General features: G+C 39.8%; 1 protein-coding gene across 1 annotated transcript in view; it reads right to left on the bottom strand.

Annotated features, from left to right (window-relative positions):
- The window catches only part of LOC126198479 (dmX-like protein 2), a 304,650-nt gene that overhangs the window by 6,940 nt on the left and 277,967 nt on the right, over window positions 1-19,743 (bottom strand). Inside the window, exon 57 of the mRNA XM_049934840.1 lies at window positions 5,226-5,443. Within this exon, the coding sequence (XP_049790797.1) occupies window positions 5,226-5,443 (218 nt within the window). The remainder of the gene's footprint in view (window positions 1-5,225; window positions 5,444-19,743) is intronic.

The raw sequence follows: 19,743 nt of genomic DNA, 5'->3' as shown, positions 1-19,743 counted from the left end.
AAGACCCCCCCCCCCCTCCCCAGAAAAGTGGGTAAAATTTCCAACACAGGATAACAGTGCTACTTGAATTGAGGCAATCTAGGTGGAAAAATTGTACTGTGAATAAAGTTTTCACTTTGCTTTTTATATGTCATTGACTGAAGTCATAATAAACATAAAATTTTGGACAACAACAACTTAGTAATGTGTTTCCAATATAATAAATTGTTTACTTTCTCCTCTCTAAATTTCTACAAAACCAGCTCAAACTTGTTTTTAATAAAAATTACAAAAATAGATCACATTCAATTTGCTTTTAGAAAATATGTTCTCTGTAACTGATTTCAACCACTTGTATGAATATCAAGAGCTCAGATGGCAACCCAGTTCTAAGCAAAGAAGGGAAGGCAGAAAGGTGGAAGGAGTATATAGAGGGTTTATACAAGGGCGATGTACTTGAGGACAATATTATGGAAATGGAAGAGGATGTAGATGAAGATGAAATGGGAGATAAGATACTGCGTGAAGAGTTTGACAGAGCACTGAAAGACCTGAGTCGAAACAAGGCCCCGGGAGTAGACAACATTCCATTAGAACTACTGATGGCCTTGGGAGAGTCAGTCATGACAAAACTCTAACATCTGGTGAGCAAGATGTATGAGACAGGCGAAATACCCACAGACTTCAAGAAGAATATAATAATTCCAATCCCAAAGAAAGCAGGTGTTGACAGATGTGAAAATTACCGAACTATCAGTTTAATAAGTCACAGCTGCAAAATACTAACGCGAATTCTTTACAGACGAATGGAAAAACTGGTAGAAGCGGACCTCGGGGAGGATCAGTTTGGATTCCGTAGAAATGTTGGAACACGTGAGGCAATACTAACCTTACGACTTATCTTAGAAGCTAGATTAAGAAAAGGCAAACCTACGTTTCTAGCATTTGTAGACTTAGAGAAAGCTTTTGACAATGTAAATTGGAATACTCCCTTTCAAATTCTGAAGGTGGCAGGGGTAAAATACAGGGAGCGAAAGGCTATTTACAATTTGTACAGAAACCAGATGGCAGTTATAAGAGTCGAGGGGCATGAAAGGGAAGCAGTGGTTGGGAAAGGAGTGAGACAGGGTTGTAGCCTCTCCCCGATGTTATTCAATCTGTATATTGAGCAAGCAGTAAAGGAAACAAAAGAAAAATTCGGAGTAGGTATTAAAATTCATGGAGAAGAAGTAAAAACTTTGAGGTTCGCCGATGACATTGTAATTCTGTCAGAGACAGCAAAGGACTTGGAAGAGCAGTTCAACGGAATGGACAGTGTCTTGAAAGGAGGATATAAGATGAACATCAACAAAAACAAAACGAGGATAATGGAATGTAGTCAAATTAAATCGGGTGATGCTGAGGGGATTAGATTAGGAAATGAGACACTCAAAGTAGTAAAGGAGTTTTGCTATTTAGGGAGTAAAATAACTGATGATGGTCGAAGTAGAGAGGATATAAAATGTAGACTGGCAATGGCAAGGAAAGCGTTTCTGAAGAAGAGAAATTTGTTAACATCGAGTATAGATTTAAGTGTCAGGAAGTCGTTTCTGAAAGTATTTGTATGGAGTGTAGCCATGTATGGAAGTGAAACATGGACGATAAATAGTTTGGACAAGAAGAGAATAGAAGCTTTCGAAATGTGGTGCTACAGAAGAATGCTGAAGATAAGGTGGGTAGATCACGTAAGTAACTAATGAGGAGGTATTGAATAGGATTGGGGAGAAGAGAAGTTTGTGGCACAACTTGACTAGAAGAAGGGATCGGTTGGTAGGACATGTTTTGAGGCATCAAGGGATCACAAATTTAGCATTGGAGGGCAGCGTGGAGGGTAAAAATCGTAGAGGGAGACCAAGAGATCAATTCACTAAGCAGATTCAGAAGGATGTAGGTTGCAGTAGGTACTGGGAGATGAAGAAGCTTGCACAGGATAGAGTAGCATGGAGAGCTGCATCAAACCAGTCTCAGGACTGAAGACCACAACAACACAACAACTGATTTCAGACTAATCACATTTGTAAAGAGCATGTTTCAAGCATTCAGATTTTCCAGTGGGTGCTTAGAATACCTGAAAATGAGAGAGAATTTTGAGCAGGCCCAAGGCAATAGGCTACAATGCAGCAACCTGTTGCCCGTGTTTTGTTGCATGTGTTTTTTATTTTTAAACTGTCAGTAATATCTCACTATATTGTACTGATCCATGGTGACATTGCCACTACTGGTTCAAGAACAGGAACTAGTAACTCCATTGCCACAGACGTCAAGCCCGATAACTGTGCAATACCAGCCATGGATGGGTTTCTTCCTTCAGGCCCCCAAGCACATAGCTCAGTTTCTTAATTTAGGTTCTAAAGCCTTGTGGTGGTACCTGTCTGCTCACAAAGCCATTTGCTCAGTATGTTATCTCCAGTCATCAAATCTGTAGGTCACAGGCAGCAAGCAAGTAGTAATTTCAATTTTGATTTTAAATTCTCAACATTGCAACATTATTGATATATGCACTGATAAAATATATCCACCCTCAAGGCCCAGCTCATTTATTTTATTGGCTCGAAAGCCAGGATGCTTATTAGGTTCCAAAACAACAGCCGATTTCCACATTCTCTGTTCATTTAATAATTTTTGTCTTACTGACAGTATCAATTTCCAGAAAACAAACAGCAGAAAGTGGCTCAAAAATTTTGAACAATGTAACTGCAATGTTCAGAAGTTTAAAATAAGAAGTGATATTACTTTTTGCTTGCCACCTACACGACATGCTCCTATGGATTTGAGAATCAAAAATAAAGGTACTTGGTGTATTACTTTGTAAGCAGATAAGTACTACCCACCCGCCTCGCCTGTGGCTGGTATTCCACAGCTATCGGGTATGACCCCTATGGTGATGAAGTTGCCGTTTCACGGTCTCAAACCAGTAGTGGGAATTTCACCATGGACCAATGCAATATAGTGCGACATTACTTGTCAGTTTCAAAATAAAAACCACATGTAATGAAACATGGACAACAGCTTGCTGCAACATAGCATTTTGTTGTGGTACATTCCCTCAAATTCATCCTTCATTTTCAGGTACTGTTGGAGCACATTGGAAAATCGAACACTATTTTATTTTGAATGCTTGACAGTATGCTCTTTCCAACTATGATTAGTATCAAATCAATTATGGAAAACACAGATTTTCTAAAAGAAAACTGAATTTGGTCTATTTATGTAATTTTACAAAAATCATGTTTGAGATGATTTTGTACAAATTCAGAAAGCAATACGTGAATATTTTACACTGAAAACCTAATGTTACTAAGTAGTTGTGCACAAATCTTCATGTTTGTCAAGCCTTGAATCAACAGGATGTAGGAAACTAAAGTGAAAACTTTATTCACAGTGCAAGTTTTCCACTTAGTTTGCCTCGATTTATGTAGCATTGTTAGCCCAAATGGAATTTTACCCACTGGTTGGGAGGGAGGGGGGGGGGGGCACAGGTCAGCTTAAAACACCTTGTTTCGAATGAGAGAGGTTTTGATGCTTTGATAGAAAATAATATTTTAAAAGAAGTGTCGAATATTTACTATTTTCACTGTCTCATAAAAATTGTCATATTTCTGATAAATTTGCAGATTATTGGAAAATAACCGAATGAAATTTTGTATTCCACATCCTTGTGCAACTGAGCTATTGTGTATTAAGTGTCATTTTCAGCATGCGTTTACTATATGAGACATAAGAATCCAAAGTTAACATTTTTTCATGATGCGTTATTCGCACCCAAATTTGATTCAAATTATCTAGCATTGTTAGTCCATGTTTGGTAATCAAACAGTCTTTTTAGACAGTTAAAACCACAGTATTTATAATAAGCCAAATTTGGAGAATTTTACAGAACACAGTCATTTTCAAAATCATGTCAAAAATTCCAAATTTTTTTCATTTTTACATAATCTTGGTTTTTGCACTTACTTTACTTAGTGTTATAAAGTGATGCACAAAGAAACTTTATATTTGAGAACTTTGTCTAGTTAGGTTACTGCATGCCAAGTTTCACACTCTTCGACGCTTTAGTCCCTGGTTTATATGAAGCCAAACTTCCAAGTTTTTTTAGGAACCGTTTTTTTCGGGAAATAATGTGTAAAATTTTTGGCTGAATGTGGCTAGTACATTTTTTTCCTTGTTAGTCTTAAGAGAACACATTGTTGTACAAGACTGCCAAGTTTCAGTTCATTCAACAAAATATTACCCAAAATATAACAACTCAAAGTCACCAGAAGTTCATGCTTGGCACTGTGCAAAATCATTCATGCAGTCAAACAAGTGACTGTATCTTGGCCAGCATTGCTTCGATGAACATTAAACTTTCCAATGTTCATTGGGGACATGTGTGAATGTTCACATAAAATATGTTGAAATTTGTGGGGAAAGCCAAAGGTCTCGAGTTCGAGTCTTGGCCTGGCACACAGTTTTAATCTGCTAAGAGGTTTCATATCAACACATACTATGCTGCAGAGTGAAAATGCCATTCTAGAAATCTGTGGTGGTCGAGCAGCGAGGCCTAGGTGAGTTAACATAGAATATCCCTTGGATGGTTCACTGAAAAACTGACAACCAACAGAACACAAGCAAACAAATGAGAATGCGAACTGCGCACAACTGTATGCTGTTTGTTCCTAGCATTTACACGAGAGAGAATTTTCATTTGCTGCCACATATTTGCTTGTTAGCTTCAATGTGACTCTCATCCTACAGAAGCTGTAATATTTAAGCTATCTGAATACATATTACAATCACTCTATGCAGTAGGTTGCGCTAAGCTGACTAAAACAATTACAAGTCATCAATAATGGAGAGCAAATAAAAAAAATCTTATGAATACAATGAAGAATGTCACTTATTATCTGAACCTTACAAGCATGCCTTTTAAATAAGTTACAAACATGGTCTTCTTTTGAAGTCAATGCATTGTTGCAACTATTTCTGTATGTTGGTGTACACACAGTTCCTTAGTCTTCATCAACAATAGAAACATGGTTTAACAACTGTTTGCTTTAGTTCTTGAAGACTGGCTATTTGCCTTTGCAGTACCCTCAGTAGACACGACACGAAAAATAGGAGGGAAGAAGAGAGAGGGGGGTGGGGTGGGAGGAGGAGATGACAATCTTATTTACAAATGAGTACTTTGCATCATTAGCAACAATATATTTACTGCAACAGCTAACCTTAATGTCTCCATCTGCTGAACCAGTCACAAAAAACTCTTCACTGGGATCAATTGCAAGGCACTTTATGGGCGATTCATGGGCTACAAAACGATGTCTCACTTGTCGCTGTCGAACATCCAGAATGGCTACATCACCCTTCTTTCCAGCAGAAATAATTAACTGGTGTTGCGGTGCATAGACAAGACTTGAGGCTCCTTGATCATGAATGGAAAATGCTGCAACAAAATTCTTTTATGTACAGTAGAACACCGAATTGTAAGCAATACAGCAAAGATGTTTAGAGCAGCATGAAACACTAACAGAAAATAGTTTCAACTAACTTTATAGCAACTCAAAGAACACACATACAACTTGAAAACAATAATGTAAACAATAAACTAAAATAAGGGTACAAAAGTAATCACATTAACACTATGGTGAGTAAATCAGTGAGTATGTATTAAAGGGAAACTTCAATTAAGGAAACTATAAAATTACAAAGATACAGAATGGGTGGCCACACTTACCTTCAGAAAGAGAAATTCAACGTATTGCTGAGAGACAGACAAAAAGGTGTCCTAGCTTTTGGAACTATTTGTTCCCTCCTCAGATATGGAAGACGGGGGTAAGTTGGAGAAGGGTAGAAAGGAGAGGCAGATCACTCAGACATAAGGCTGAAAGGAACCAATCTGTTGTGATAAAGGGGGAGAAAGACAACGGGAGAGGCATCATAATAGCAGATCAAAGACAGTATACTGGTAGGCACTGAGGTCCAGAGAGTGTAGAAGTACACAGTGAAAAGTAAAGATGGTTTAAGAGAAATGGAAGGTGAAAAAAATTGTGGAACTAAGAATATTAGGATGACACACACACACACACACACACACACACACACACACACACACACACACACACACACACACACACACACACAGATTTTTTTTTGTTGGTGGGAGGGGGAAAGGGAGGGGGGGTAGAAAGGTAATTGACTAAACCTTAACTACTGCTTTTGATGTCGGTGACTTTGGCACAGTTGAATAAAAACACAAATATGACAACAAAAATCAAATGATGCTAATAGCTTCCTACAAAATTCTAAAGATGCATTTCATACCTTTAAATGGAAAATGCTTAGATAAGCAACACTACAACAATAACACTTAAGTCATTCAAAATCAAAGGACATTTATGGTCTATTTGCATTTGTGTTAAAAAAAATTATGGATATAAAAGCATATTCCTTGGATTCACAGATAAAGTGTGTATTTGCTAATGGTTGTTTCCTTTCATACTTAAACATGACAGATGTTACGCCTCTACACAAAAAGGTAACAAACCACATCTTACTAATTACTACCAAATCTTTCTAATATTCATCCTTTCAAAAGTAATAGAGTACTAATTACAAAAGTAGCAGAGTACTGAATGCAGCTCCAACTCTGTCAACAGCTGTCTGTAAATAACATTCTTAGTGAAACCTGTGTTTCTCCTGGCTTATAAAATATTTAAACAAGTTACTAGAAAACAGTCAAGTGAGATCTTTGACAACTGCAGATGTTTTGACATGTTTTCAAGACACAATGAGAGAGCACTGTGCAAGAAAATTTAAACCCTGCATAGATGGGGCTACAAGAGTTACGAACCACAATAAGCAATGCAGAAAAACAATGCAATCAATACTGCAAACAAGTGGTGCCATTACACAAACAAAAATGAGCATTTGTGTCTTCAGGCTGAGAGTTGTCACCAACTGGCTCAGCATGGAGGTGTGCTTCATACCTTGCTTCATAGTGCCCACATAATCTCAGACTCTGGTAGCTGGACACCTGTGTTAGCCCACTTTGAAGTCATATTTCACAAGAATGGTTATAGCAAAACATAGATCAGACACACATCGTGCTATCAATCAACTATGAATCAGGCGAGTAATGAAAATAACATGGTACCATAGAAGGACTTTTTGCTAATGCAGATAGCATTCCATCATGGTTGGTCATATTATGTGGAAACATGGAGTAAAGTGTGTTTTTCAATCACCATCTAACATTAGGGCCAGTAAAGGACAACCTTGGTTTGTATACGGAGGGCATCTGCTGCATCCCTTGCAGTTGTGACATGACATTCATTGGTCACACAGTCAGTGCAAGTGCCACATGTGCTTACACATTCTAGCAAATCTGCTACAGCATAACATTGGCTTAGTATTGGTTATTCTATGGAATATAACACAGAGATTCTGACATGCATTTTTAGCTATTGAGACAGTGTCATTAAGGAAGCAGGCAGAAGTTTTTGCTTGAATTCTGCTTGGAACCCTATTCTCTATCTGGTCAAACAACAGGAGGACACATTTCGTGCTCACTCTCCTGTTTATAATTAATATTCACTATTGATAACATCAGATTTTGATCATCGGCTGTGTGCAGACTCTACAGTGCGATTAAAATTACTTGGTAGTTGACATTTTATGCATTGCAGCTGGTTTCTTCCAGAGTGCTCAATGTCATGCCCGAACTGTTCACTACTACTGAACTGCCGCAACAATTAATTGACTTCCAATGCTTTGTCTAGGTTTCTTTCTGAATGTGTTTGTTTCTTGGTTCCTGGGTCTGGACCTTTTATTTCGTATTTCACCATACACGGTGACCACTCCAAACCCCCTCCCACACACACACACACACACACACACACACACACACACACACACACACACAATGTGCTAATGAAATATACACACTTCATACATAGAACTACACTACTGGATCCTTCCACGCAAGACATGATTCAGCATCATTTATACAGTTATTACACTAGATAAGTTCTTCACAATAAAGGATGACAGCCAGAAACAGTTGCAGGATAGAATTTTTTTATTAAAATTCTTGACCACGGTTTCGGTACATATAAATATACCTTCATCAGAAGTAAAACTTCTAAAATTACATCATGCCATGGAGAATAATAAAATAATTATGCCAAAGGCGTCGTCAGTAATTTAAAACATCATGCCTTTGGCATAATTATTTTATTATTCTCCATGGCATGATGTAATTTTAGAAGTTTTACTTCTGATGAAGGTATATTTATATGTACCGAAACCGTGGTCAAGAATTTTAATAAAAAAATTCTATCCTGCAACTGTTTCTGGCTGTCATCCTTTATTGTGAAGAATTTTAACAGTTGCTGCTGCAGCCATGTTTAAAATCTTGACACTAGATAAGCTCCGTACAACACTGCGTGAAGCGCGAATTTTTGAAGGCTGTCAATTATTGTGAGTGGGACACCTGCTTCATAAATTCAACTGCTTTTAGCAGTGTAATCGCATAGCGTATAAACTTGATGTGTATTTTTCTACAAGGTGTACAACTTTTGCTTCCGTTGTTTTTCCCCAACATTTGAGACTTTAATAAAACAAATTGGTTTCACGTGTATCATTTAAAGTATTTTCCATCACTGGCCACTACTTTCTCCCATCTTTTGAGCAGTGTATGAATCCCATGTCGAAAAAATTGTTCATCTTTTGAAGCGATCCAATTTGTGACTTCTTCGTGAGATCAGAAGTGTTGGTCAGCCAGGCCATGCTCCTTTGATCTAATCAAGTGATAGTCAGAAGGGAGTAAAGTCTGGAGAATATGGCGGATGGGAGTAGGGCTCCCCATTTTAACGTTTCCAAGTATGTTTTGACCTCTTTTGCAATGTGGGGTCAAGCTTTGTCGTGCTGCAAAATCACTTTTTCGTGCCTCTCACGGCATTGTGGCCGTTTGTTTTTTTAATGCTCTGCTCAAACACATTAATTGTGTTCAATAACGAGCACCTGTGATTGTTTCACTTGGTTTTAACACCTCATAGTACATGAAGCCGAGCTGGTCCCACCAAACGCTGAGCATGATCTTGGAGCCGTGAAAATTCAGTTTGGCCTTGGATGTGGAAGCATGGTCGAGATATCCCCATGATTTTTTGCATTTAGAGTTATCGTAATGTACCCATTTTTTGTCCCTGGTCACAATGCCATGCAGAAATCCCTCCGTTTTTGCCTCTGAAGCAACTGTTCACAAACACACAAATGCTGTTCAACGTCTCTTGGTTCCAGCTCACATGGGACCCAAGTTCCTTCTTTCTGAATCATGCTCATAGCCTTGAGACATTTTGAAATGGCTTGCTGTGTCACTCACACTAATCGTACCAATTCTTCTTGAGTTTGACGTGAGTCTTCACTCAGCAATGTCTCCAATTCTGCATCTTCGAAAACTTTCTCTCTTCCACCACTATGCCAGTCTATGACGTTAAAATCACTGTTCTTGAAGTGTTGAAACCACTCACGACACGCTCTTTCACTAATAGCGTCCTTACCATACATACTTGAGAGCATTTGATGAGACTCAGCCGCTGTTTTCTTCATATTGAAACAAAACATTAACACCTCCTGCAAATGACAAGAATGAGGCTCATAAACTGACATTTTCAATCAAGAACATCTTTATGATGCAGACACAAATCGACTAATGTTTGAATGAGGTTATGTTGACCCAGGCCCAAGCTAACTGCCTGACATTCTTTCAACCGCTACTTATCGTTGTCGCCACATATCGGCAAATGGTAGAAGCAAAGTTGTACACCTTGTAAATTTAATTGGAAGACTTTAATTATAATTTTTAATAAATTAACTGGTTTAAAAGTATTTTTTTTTATTTTCAATACTTTGCCCTATAATTTTCATCATCATATTGACTATTTGCTCTTATTTTTCTTCCTATCATTTTTTTCTATTTGGAATCTGCTTGTACCGCCTACAGTCTGCAACCAAGAGCATCCAGGACTGCCCATTACTTGGTAACATGGCATTCTGTGTAGCCAGTGTGAGGATGGTTTCAGGTAACTAATGGCAGTGAGAAATTAAAGTTTGTTTTTACCGCTAAAACTGAAATTTTGCTGTATGGTGAAATTTTTCTGTCTTCCATTTGCTTGTAGAGTTTAACCTCAAATGCCGTGAACAAAACAATCACGATTTTAGTTCTGCTGGAGATTGTTGATGCTGTTTTCTCAGATACATTGCACATTCCAAGGTTGTGGTTAGTTTAGGACACGAGATTAAATTCAGGGCTATAATACCTGTCATCTGCCACAGTTCAATCATCGGTCACTCAAAATTAGCTGTCGATAGAGTAACTCCGTCACATCTTGTGGCGGCCACTTCCCATATTGCTCCGTGTTGCACATTAACAGCATTTGTGAAGTGACCTGCCAGGTTTGTAAGTTGCCTATAACTGAGTGGTAACTGGCAGTGGATGTGACAAATATTAGCGGCAAGTGACAGATGTCAACTATTAAGCAAATTTAATTGGACTACAGTTGTCTGCAATGTATGTGATGTCCTTCTACAAATGCCATATTATAGCTCTTGGTTGGCATAGCCCCACATATCCACAGTTTAAACTTACTTGCACAGTGCTATTTTGACTGCATTTGTTCCCTGAAAATGATGAGGTGTCCACCTGTCAAAATACTGAGTTTGTCGAAGATGCCACACTGTCATCAAATTGGTCAATGAAACACTTTCACTCTCTACTATGCAAAAAGAAGCACTAGTTTCATACATGACCTGATAGATTAATGTACGTCACACACAATTAGTTTTTTACATCTACATTTATAACCTGAATATTATTAATATAAAATTCACATATGTATCAATATAAAATTCCTATATATAGCGATCACACTCAAATGATATTAATTTAGAATTAATGTGCAATTATTATATGTCTTTAAATAATTATTAATTTTGAAAATTGTTGTTGTTAAAAATTACATTTGCTTATTATTATTATGATTTTGTTATTATTATTATTATTCATAGTACTACTACTACTACTACTACTACTACTACTACTATTGAAACTTTTGAAAAAGATTGAAAGAATGTACAATATGAATGAACTACTTTTGTCAGCATTATAATTACTGTCTTTGATGGGGGTAAGGTTTTGCAAGTAGTAGTTTTGGTGTTCAGCATACAAGAATGTGGTGAACATCACATATGCACAGCTTCTATCCTTGATAGGATGGGCATGTTCTTCCAGTATGACGAGGTCCCTGTACGATTTGTCACATTATCTAAACCTAACTATCCCTGGAAGGTGGATTGGCAGAAATGGCTAAGTATTTTTAGCCAATAAGGTACCCTGATCTTACCACTTTAGATTTTTGTCTTTGGAGATGATTGATATGTGAAGTCTACAAAGAAAAAGCAAGCTTAAGAGATGAATTGATCATTGGGATTATGAATATTGATTAATACTTTCTGCAAGTATTTGTTTGGTTTACATTGTAACAGCTGTATTTCTGTAACAGTTTAAAAATTGGACAAATGTAATGTGTAATGTTTTATTTGAATTAAGTCTATATTACCATCACCTAAAATATTTACTATTCCTCCTGAAAAACCGTATTTGTACAGGGTGGTCCATTGATTGTGACCGGGCCAAATACCTCACAAAATAAGCATCAAACGAAAAAACTACAAAGAATGGAACTTGTCTAGCTTGAAGGGGGAAACCAGATGGCGCTATGGCTGGCCCGCTAGATGGCACTGCCATAGGTCAAACGGATATCAACTGCGTTTTTTAAAATAGGAACCCCCATTTTTATTACATATTCGTGTAGTATGTAAATAAATATGAATGTTTTAGTTGGACCAATTTTTCGCTTTGTGATAGATAGCGCTGTAATAAGTCACAAACATTTGGCTCACAATTTTAGACAAACAGTTGGTAACAGGTAGGTTTTTTAAATTAAAATACAGAATGTAGGTACGTCTGAACATTTTATCTCGGTTGTTCCAATGTGATACATGTACCTTTGTGAACTTATCATTTCTGAGAACGCATGCTGTTACAGCGTGATTACCTGTAAATACCACAGTAATGCAATAAACGCTCAAAATGATGTCCGTCAATCTCAATGCATTTGGCAATACGTGTAATGACATTCCTCTCAACAGCGCATAGTTCGCCTTCCATAATGTTTGCACATGCTCTGACAATGCACTGACGCATGTTGTCAGGCGTTATCGGTGGGTCACGATACCAAATATCCTTCAACTTTCCCCACAGAAAGAAATCAGGGAACGTCAGATCCGGTGAACGTGGTATGGTGCTTCGACGACCAATCCATCTGTCATGATATATGCTATTCAATACCGCTTCAACCGCACGTGAGCTATATGCCGGACATCCGTCATGTTGGAAGTACATTGCCATTCTGTCATGCAATGAAACATCTTGCAGTAACATTGGTAGAACATTATGTAGGAAATCAGCATACATTGCACCATTTAGATTGCCATTGATAAAATGGGGGCCAATTATCCTTCCTACCGTAATGCCGCACCATACATTAACCCGCCAAGGTAGCTGTCGTTCCACTTGTCGCAGCCATCGTGAGTTTCCCACTGCCCAATAGAGCACATTGTTCCGGTTTACATTACCGCTGTTGGTGAATGACACTTCGTCGCTAAATAGAACACGTGCAAAAAATCTGTCATTGTTCTGTAGTTTCTCTTGTGCCCAGTGGTAGAACTATACATAACGTTCAGTCGTCGCCATGCAATTCCTGGTGCATACAAATATGGTATGTGTGCAATCGATGTTGATGTAGCATTCTCAATGTTTTTGAGATTCCTGATTCTCACACAATTTGTCTGCTACTGATGTGTGGATTAGCTGCGAAAGCAGCTAAAACACCTACTTGAGCATCATTATTTGTTGCAGGTTGTGGCCGACGTTTCACATGTGGCTGAACACTTCCTGTTTCTTTAAATAACGTAACTATCCGGCGAACGGTTCGAACACTTGGATGATGATGTCCAGGATACCGAGCAGCATACATAGCACACGCCCGTTGGGCATTTTGATCACAATAGCCATATATCAACACGATATCGACCTTTTCCACAATTGGTAAATGGTCCATTTTAACACAGGTAATGTATCATAAAGCAAATACCTTCCGCACTGGTGGAATGTTACGTGATATCACGTACTTATACGTTTGTGACTATTACAGCGCCATCTATCACAAAGTGAAAAAAGTGGTCCAACTAAAACATTCATATTTCTTTACATACTACACGAATATGTAATAAAAAATGGAGGTTCCTATTTTAAAAAACCCAGTTGATATCCGTTTGACCTATGTCAGTGCCATCTAGCAGGCCAACCATAGTGCCATCTGGTTTCCCCCTTCAAGCTAGATGAGTTTCCTTCTTTGTAGTTTTTTCGTTTGATGCTTATTTTGTGTGATATTTTGGCCTGGTCACTATCAATGGACCACCCTGTATATCACTATGGACAGAGTTTTAGAGACTCAGCACCCCAAAACTCACTCTCATCAGTTCATACCTAAGATATGCAAAACTGTTAAGTTCAACAACAGGAAATCAAATGTTTTGGATGTCTCATACGTTATACCACAGAAGGCTGTGCTTTCACATTTTCTCTTCACATTATGTACATAAATGACTTGCTTAGTATTGTGCAAATAATGCAAGGAGTGAAGATAACCTGTTACCGTATAGCTGTGGTGTTGAGCTGCCAACAGGCATGTAAACAGGACTGAAAATGTATCTGCACTTTTGGACAATTGCCTGGCTGACTATAATGTCCCAGCTCTGCAGTCTGGTTGGGATAAGAAGTTGTGTCAGGTAGAGTACTTGAGGGAGGAAGGTTTAATATTCTGTCAACAGTAGGGTCATTAGAAATGGAGCACAAGCTGGATTAGGGAAGGAAACTGGCCTGGCCATGCCATTTTGAAGGAATCATCCAGCTCTGCTGTAAGAGATTTAGGGAAATCACAGAAAATCAAAATCTGAATGGCTGGACAGGGATTTGAACCATCATCCTGCCGAGTCCAGTGTGTTAACCATTTAAGAAATGCTGAGAGAATTAGTGAGGCAGGGAGAGGGAGAGAACGGTCAAGTGATGGATGCCCAACAGCTGGGAGGTACAGGCCACAGTGAATAGGACTGGAATGTGCCACTGGTGAACTCACCCGGGAACAGGCAGGGGAACTGCAGATGGTACACAACTAAGTGTAGGAGCGTATTGGGACAGTGAGATAGAACAGAGGAAGAGGGAAACTGCAGGATGTAAACTGATGGGATGAAGTGGGGGAAGGGAATGGCATGTGGACAGGGATGTATGCAGTTTTGGGACTGGGCTAGTGGAGTTTAAGCCTAGGAGGATTGCAAGATGGATGGATGTCTCATAAAGACAGTTACTTCTATGTTATTTAAAAAAGATTATGTTAAGGGGAAGGATCAAAGGGAAGGATCAAGACGGTATGGGTTATGAAGTAGCCGTTAACGAACATGTAGTGTAGCTGTTAACGAACATGTAGTGCTCAGCACATTCTGGCACTAGGTGGTCAATGTTGATCTTGGCCATTGGGCAAAAAAATGGTTAGCCACTAAAAATACTGTGCAAAATACATGTAGACAGCTGTGACATTACAGCCAGTGTGAGAGTGAGTGAGTGAGTGAGTGTGTGTGTGTGTGTGTGAGAGAGAGAGAGAGAGAGAGAGAGAGAGAGAGAGAGAGAGAGACACACAACTGCCTGACGTCTCAACTAACTGCGGAGTACTCTTTGTACTACTGTATTGAATTCCACCTAGATCTTTTCAGTATCATAGTAGTATTACCTGGGATTCAGATGCAGATGGCACTAAATCTGTAATAGCTGAAAAAGGTTTAGGAACAGTTAAGCACCAAAGTAGGGATCATCTCACAGTAGTCAGACTTCACACTCGATAATTGTTTCTTATTAATAATGAAAAATGTGTAAATCTTTCCTCCCATTTACATACGAAAGATGATGACAACAACTGCAAGTCTTTTAAGCTTCCTGGGATTCATCTCCATTCAAAATGAAAATGGAAAGGTGACACCTATTACAATGTATTTGTCTAAGTACTAGATGCCACTAAATATGAGACGAACCACAGCCCCCCCAACCCCGCTCCCACTCTGTTCTTGAACGGATCCTCAAGGAAATTTAATTTTAATATATCCTGGCAAATCAAAATTGCAAACCCTTTTATTGATATAAGTATCTGCCTAAAAAACTAACATTATACCTATTCAACACTTATGTCATTTATTGATTGTCTACATTTTGATAATATAACAAGAAATAAAATGAACAAAAAGATGTAATTTACATTAATTTTTATCTTTATGTGCTTTTTTACTATGTTAGTCAGTCATCTTTGATGCCACTATTTCAAATAATATTGATGATGATGATTAATTATCATTCCACCACCACTGCCACCACCACTAGTGGTACCATCATCCATACTACTACTACTACTAATACTACGTGATCAGGCATGCAAACTGCATGGTTGGCCACGGGGAATGATGGGAATTAGGGTTGGGTTGGGTTGTTTTGGGGAAGGAGACCAGACAGCGAGGTCATCGGTCTCATCGAATTAGGGAAGGACGGGGAAGGAAGTCGGCCGTGCCCTTTGAAAGGAACCATCCCGGCATTTGCCTGGAGCGATTTAGGGAAATCACGGAAAACCTAAATCAGGATGGCCGGACGCGGGATTGAACCATCGTCCTCCCGAATGCGAGTCCAGTGTCTAACCACTGCGCCACCTCGCTCGGTCGTGATCAGGCCCAGTGGACCGCACGCATCTACAAGTTTCCTCCTCCACTGTATTCTGTCCATTGCTGCTATCCGCCATTCGTCCACATCTATTAACACTTGGTTTAAATCTTCATAGAGTCCATCCCTCCAACGCTTCTTGGGTCTCCCTGGCGGTCTCTTTCCTGTAGGTGTGAAATCCAGAAGCTTCTCAGGCCATATGTGATCCTCCATCCGGGCCACATGGTCGCATTTGTTTAGCTTTGACAGTTCCGGCTATGTTGGGCTGCTGGTATAGTTCCTAAAGCTCTTGGTTGTATCTGATCCTCCATTCCCCCGTATCTGCATCCAGAACTGGACTGAAGATCTTCCGAAGCACTTTTATCTCAAAAACAAGGAGCTTATGGAAGTCCTGTTTCCGGATACTCCATGTCTCACAGCCATATAGAACAACAGGCTGGATCAGGATTTTGTACAGTTGAATCTTGAACTGTCTAGAGAGATATTTGGACCGAAGCAGTTGTGCTAGGCTGTGGTAAGATCGGTTTCCTGCTCTTATTCTGGCATTGATCTATGCTTCAAATGATGAGTTATCAGTGAAAAGTGCCCCTAGGTATTTGAATTCTTGCACTCTCTTGTAGGCATGGTCCCCAACCTGTAGTGATTGTAGATGATCAGCAGTCTGACAATGACCATGCGTCATAACGAGGTACTCTGTCTTGGCTTCGTTTATGTTTAGCTCAAATTTGCTGGCAGCCTCCTTTAGTGCTTTGGTCATTTGCTCCAACTCCTCTTCCGACCTAGAGAGTAAACAGATGTCGTCTGCATAGGCTAAGTATGCCAGTCTCTTTCCTTCGATTTCAATCCATTCGTTCTCTTGGAAGGTCTCACATACGATATTCTCGAGGGCAAAGTTGAACAGGATAGGGGACACCCCATCTCCTTGCCTGAGTCCTGTCACAATTTCAAACTCTTCAGTTATGCGATTTCCCATCTTCACCTTTGCACATGTTTTGTTCAGACAGATCTTTATCAGACTGATGAGTTTCTCTGCTATGCCAAACTCCCTTAAACAGTTGAGCAGGCTCTTGCGATGTATGCAATCATAGGACTTCTTAAAATCAACAAATAAAATATGCAAATCTTTACCATATTCACCCAGTTTCTCAGTGAGCTGCTGGAGACTGAAGATGTGATCTACTGTTGACCGTCCTGGCTGGAAACCTCCCTGGTACTCCCCAATCACCGATTCTGCCACTGGCTGAATTCTATGTATGAGGCAATTGGTCAGGATCTTATAGCAGACATTAAGCAGGGTGATTCCTTGATAGTTGTCACATTTCAGTTTGGACAAATCAGAGCTGTTTTCCATTCTCCTGGTAGTTCTTCTTTGGTCCTGTATCAGTTGGTGTATTTTTTCTGCAAGTTTCTCTCCTCCTGCCAGGATCATTCAGCCTGTATTCCATCTTCACCTGGACTCTTATTCTGTTTAAGGTGTCTCATTCTGGTTTTTATCTCATCCAGGGTAGGTGGGGGATAGTCTGCATCGGCTGTAATTGGGTGCTGGAAATCAAACTGCAGTTCGGGTTCATCACAATTTAGTAGCTGTCGAAAGTACTCTTTCCATCTCTCAGCTATGTCCCTATCATTCGTTAGGATCTTATCACGGGAATCTTTGACAAATTTCTGCTTGGCCTGGTGACCTTTGCAGAGGTACTTCACCCTCAGAAACATTTCCCTAGTCTTTTGTCCTCTTAAGTCTGTTTCTGCTTTAATGATGATATTCCTTATGTATTTCCTCTTTGCTCTTCTCAGAATTGCTTGTGTAGTCTTTCAGACCTCCTCAAATTGTGCTTTGGCCTGTGCCAGATTTGTCCCCTTCAGCCACTTGTTCCTTTCTCCTTTCCAGGGAAGTTGCACATTCCTTTCCAAACCAGATCATCTTGCCCACTGGGTTTCCCATGAGTGTTTCCTTTCGTGTATCCCTAACTGAGCTCTCGATGTTTCCCCACATTAGTCCATACTACACACATCAAAAAAAGTTTTGCATAACCTCGGTTCCAAGAGTTCCAGAACCTGTACAGAAAATTGGAAGAGAGATCAACACAAACATCATTTACAACCTTTTTACTGCTCATGGAAACCACAAATATCATGTTGTACCACGATACAGCGAAACCTTCAGAGATGGTGGTCCAGATTGCTGTACACACCGATACCTCTAATACCCAGTAGCACGTCCTCTTAACATTGATGCATGCCTGTATACGTCGTGGCATGCTATCCACAAGAGCATCAAGGCACTGTTGGCCCAGATTGTCCCACTCCTCAATGGCGATTCTGCATAGGTACCTCAGAGTGGTTGGTAGGTCATTTTGTCCATAAACAGTCCTTTACAATCTATTTCAGGCATGTGCGACAGGGTTCATGTCTGGAGAACATGCTGGCCACTCTAGTCGAGCAATTTCGTTATCCTGAAGGAAGCCATTCACAAGATGTGCACAATGGGGACGCGAATTGTCGTCCATGAAGACAAATGCCTTGCCAATATGCTGCTGATATTGTTGCACTATCGGTCGGAGGATGGCATTCACGTATCGTACAGCTGTTATGACGCCTTCCACGATCACCAGCGGTGTACGTTGGCCCCACATAATGCCACCCAAAACAGCAGGGAACCTCCACCTTGCTGCACTCACTGGACAGTGTGTCTAAGACATTCAGCCTGACCGGGTTGCCTCCAAACACGTCTCCGATGATTGTCTGGCTGAAGGCATATATGACACTCATTGGTAAAGAGAATGTGATGCTAATCCTGAGCGGTCCATTCATCATGTTGTTGGGCCCATCTGTACCATGCTGCATGGTGTTGTGGTTGAAAAGATGGACCTCGCCATGGATGTGGGGAGTGAAGTTGCGCATCATGCAGCCTATTGTGCACAGTTTGAGTCATAACACAACGTCCTGTGGCTGCACGAAAAGCATTATTCAACATGGTGGCGTTGCTGTCAGGGTTCCTCCGAGCCATAATCTGTAGGTAACGGTCATCCACTGCAGTAGTAGCCTTTGGCGGCCTGAGTGAGGCATGTCATCAACAGTTCCTGTCTCTGTATTTCCTCCATGTCCGAACAACATCGCTTTGGTTCATTCCGAGATGCCTGGACACTTCCCTTGTTGAGAGGCCTTCCTGGCACAAAGTAACAATGTGGACATGATCGAATCACGGTATTGATTGTCTAGGCATGGTTGAACTACAGACAACATGAGCTGTGTACCTCCTTCTTGGTGGAATGACTTGAACTGATCAGCTGTCGGACCTCCTCCGCCTAATAGGCGCTGCTCATGCATAGTTGTTTACATCGTTGGGTGGGTTTTGTGACGTCTATGAACAATCAAAGGACTGTGTCAGTGATACAATATCCACAGTCAACATCTATCTTCAGGAGTGCTGGGAACTGGGGTGATGCAATTTTTTTTTGATGTGTGTACTTTGGATTAATGCTGTATCCAACCAGTGCAGTAGAGCTTTGGCGATGTGGTTAAAGCTCACGTCTCATTTGTTGCACCACCTTGCATATGTTCTCTGAAAACTTACTTTTGTTAGAATTAATTTGTCTCCTGTTGAAATATGTACTAGTGTTAAGTATTTGTCCAGTTTTAAAGTAAATTTAACTACAAATGGATTCAGGTGAACTGCAATTGAAACATAGTAGATTCATTAAAAGCCAAGGTACATGGTGTAATGTGAGACCTGAGTGGTATACATTCGTATTAATGACAGTATGATGAAATTTGCTGCCTGTTCAATACTCCTCAATACTCCCCTCTAGATGTTTGTACTGGTGGTCACTGCTCCTCCTCCAAACCTTCCAAATTAATTCAATCCATGC

The sequence above is a fragment of the Schistocerca nitens genome, chromosome 8, assembly GCF_023898315.1.
Source record: "Schistocerca nitens isolate TAMUIC-IGC-003100 chromosome 8, iqSchNite1.1, whole genome shotgun sequence".
Classification (NCBI taxonomy): domain Eukaryota; kingdom Metazoa; phylum Arthropoda; class Insecta; order Orthoptera; family Acrididae; genus Schistocerca; species Schistocerca nitens.
Note: the sequence above shows the minus strand (reverse complement) of the source record. Positions and strands in the feature narration are given on the sequence as shown.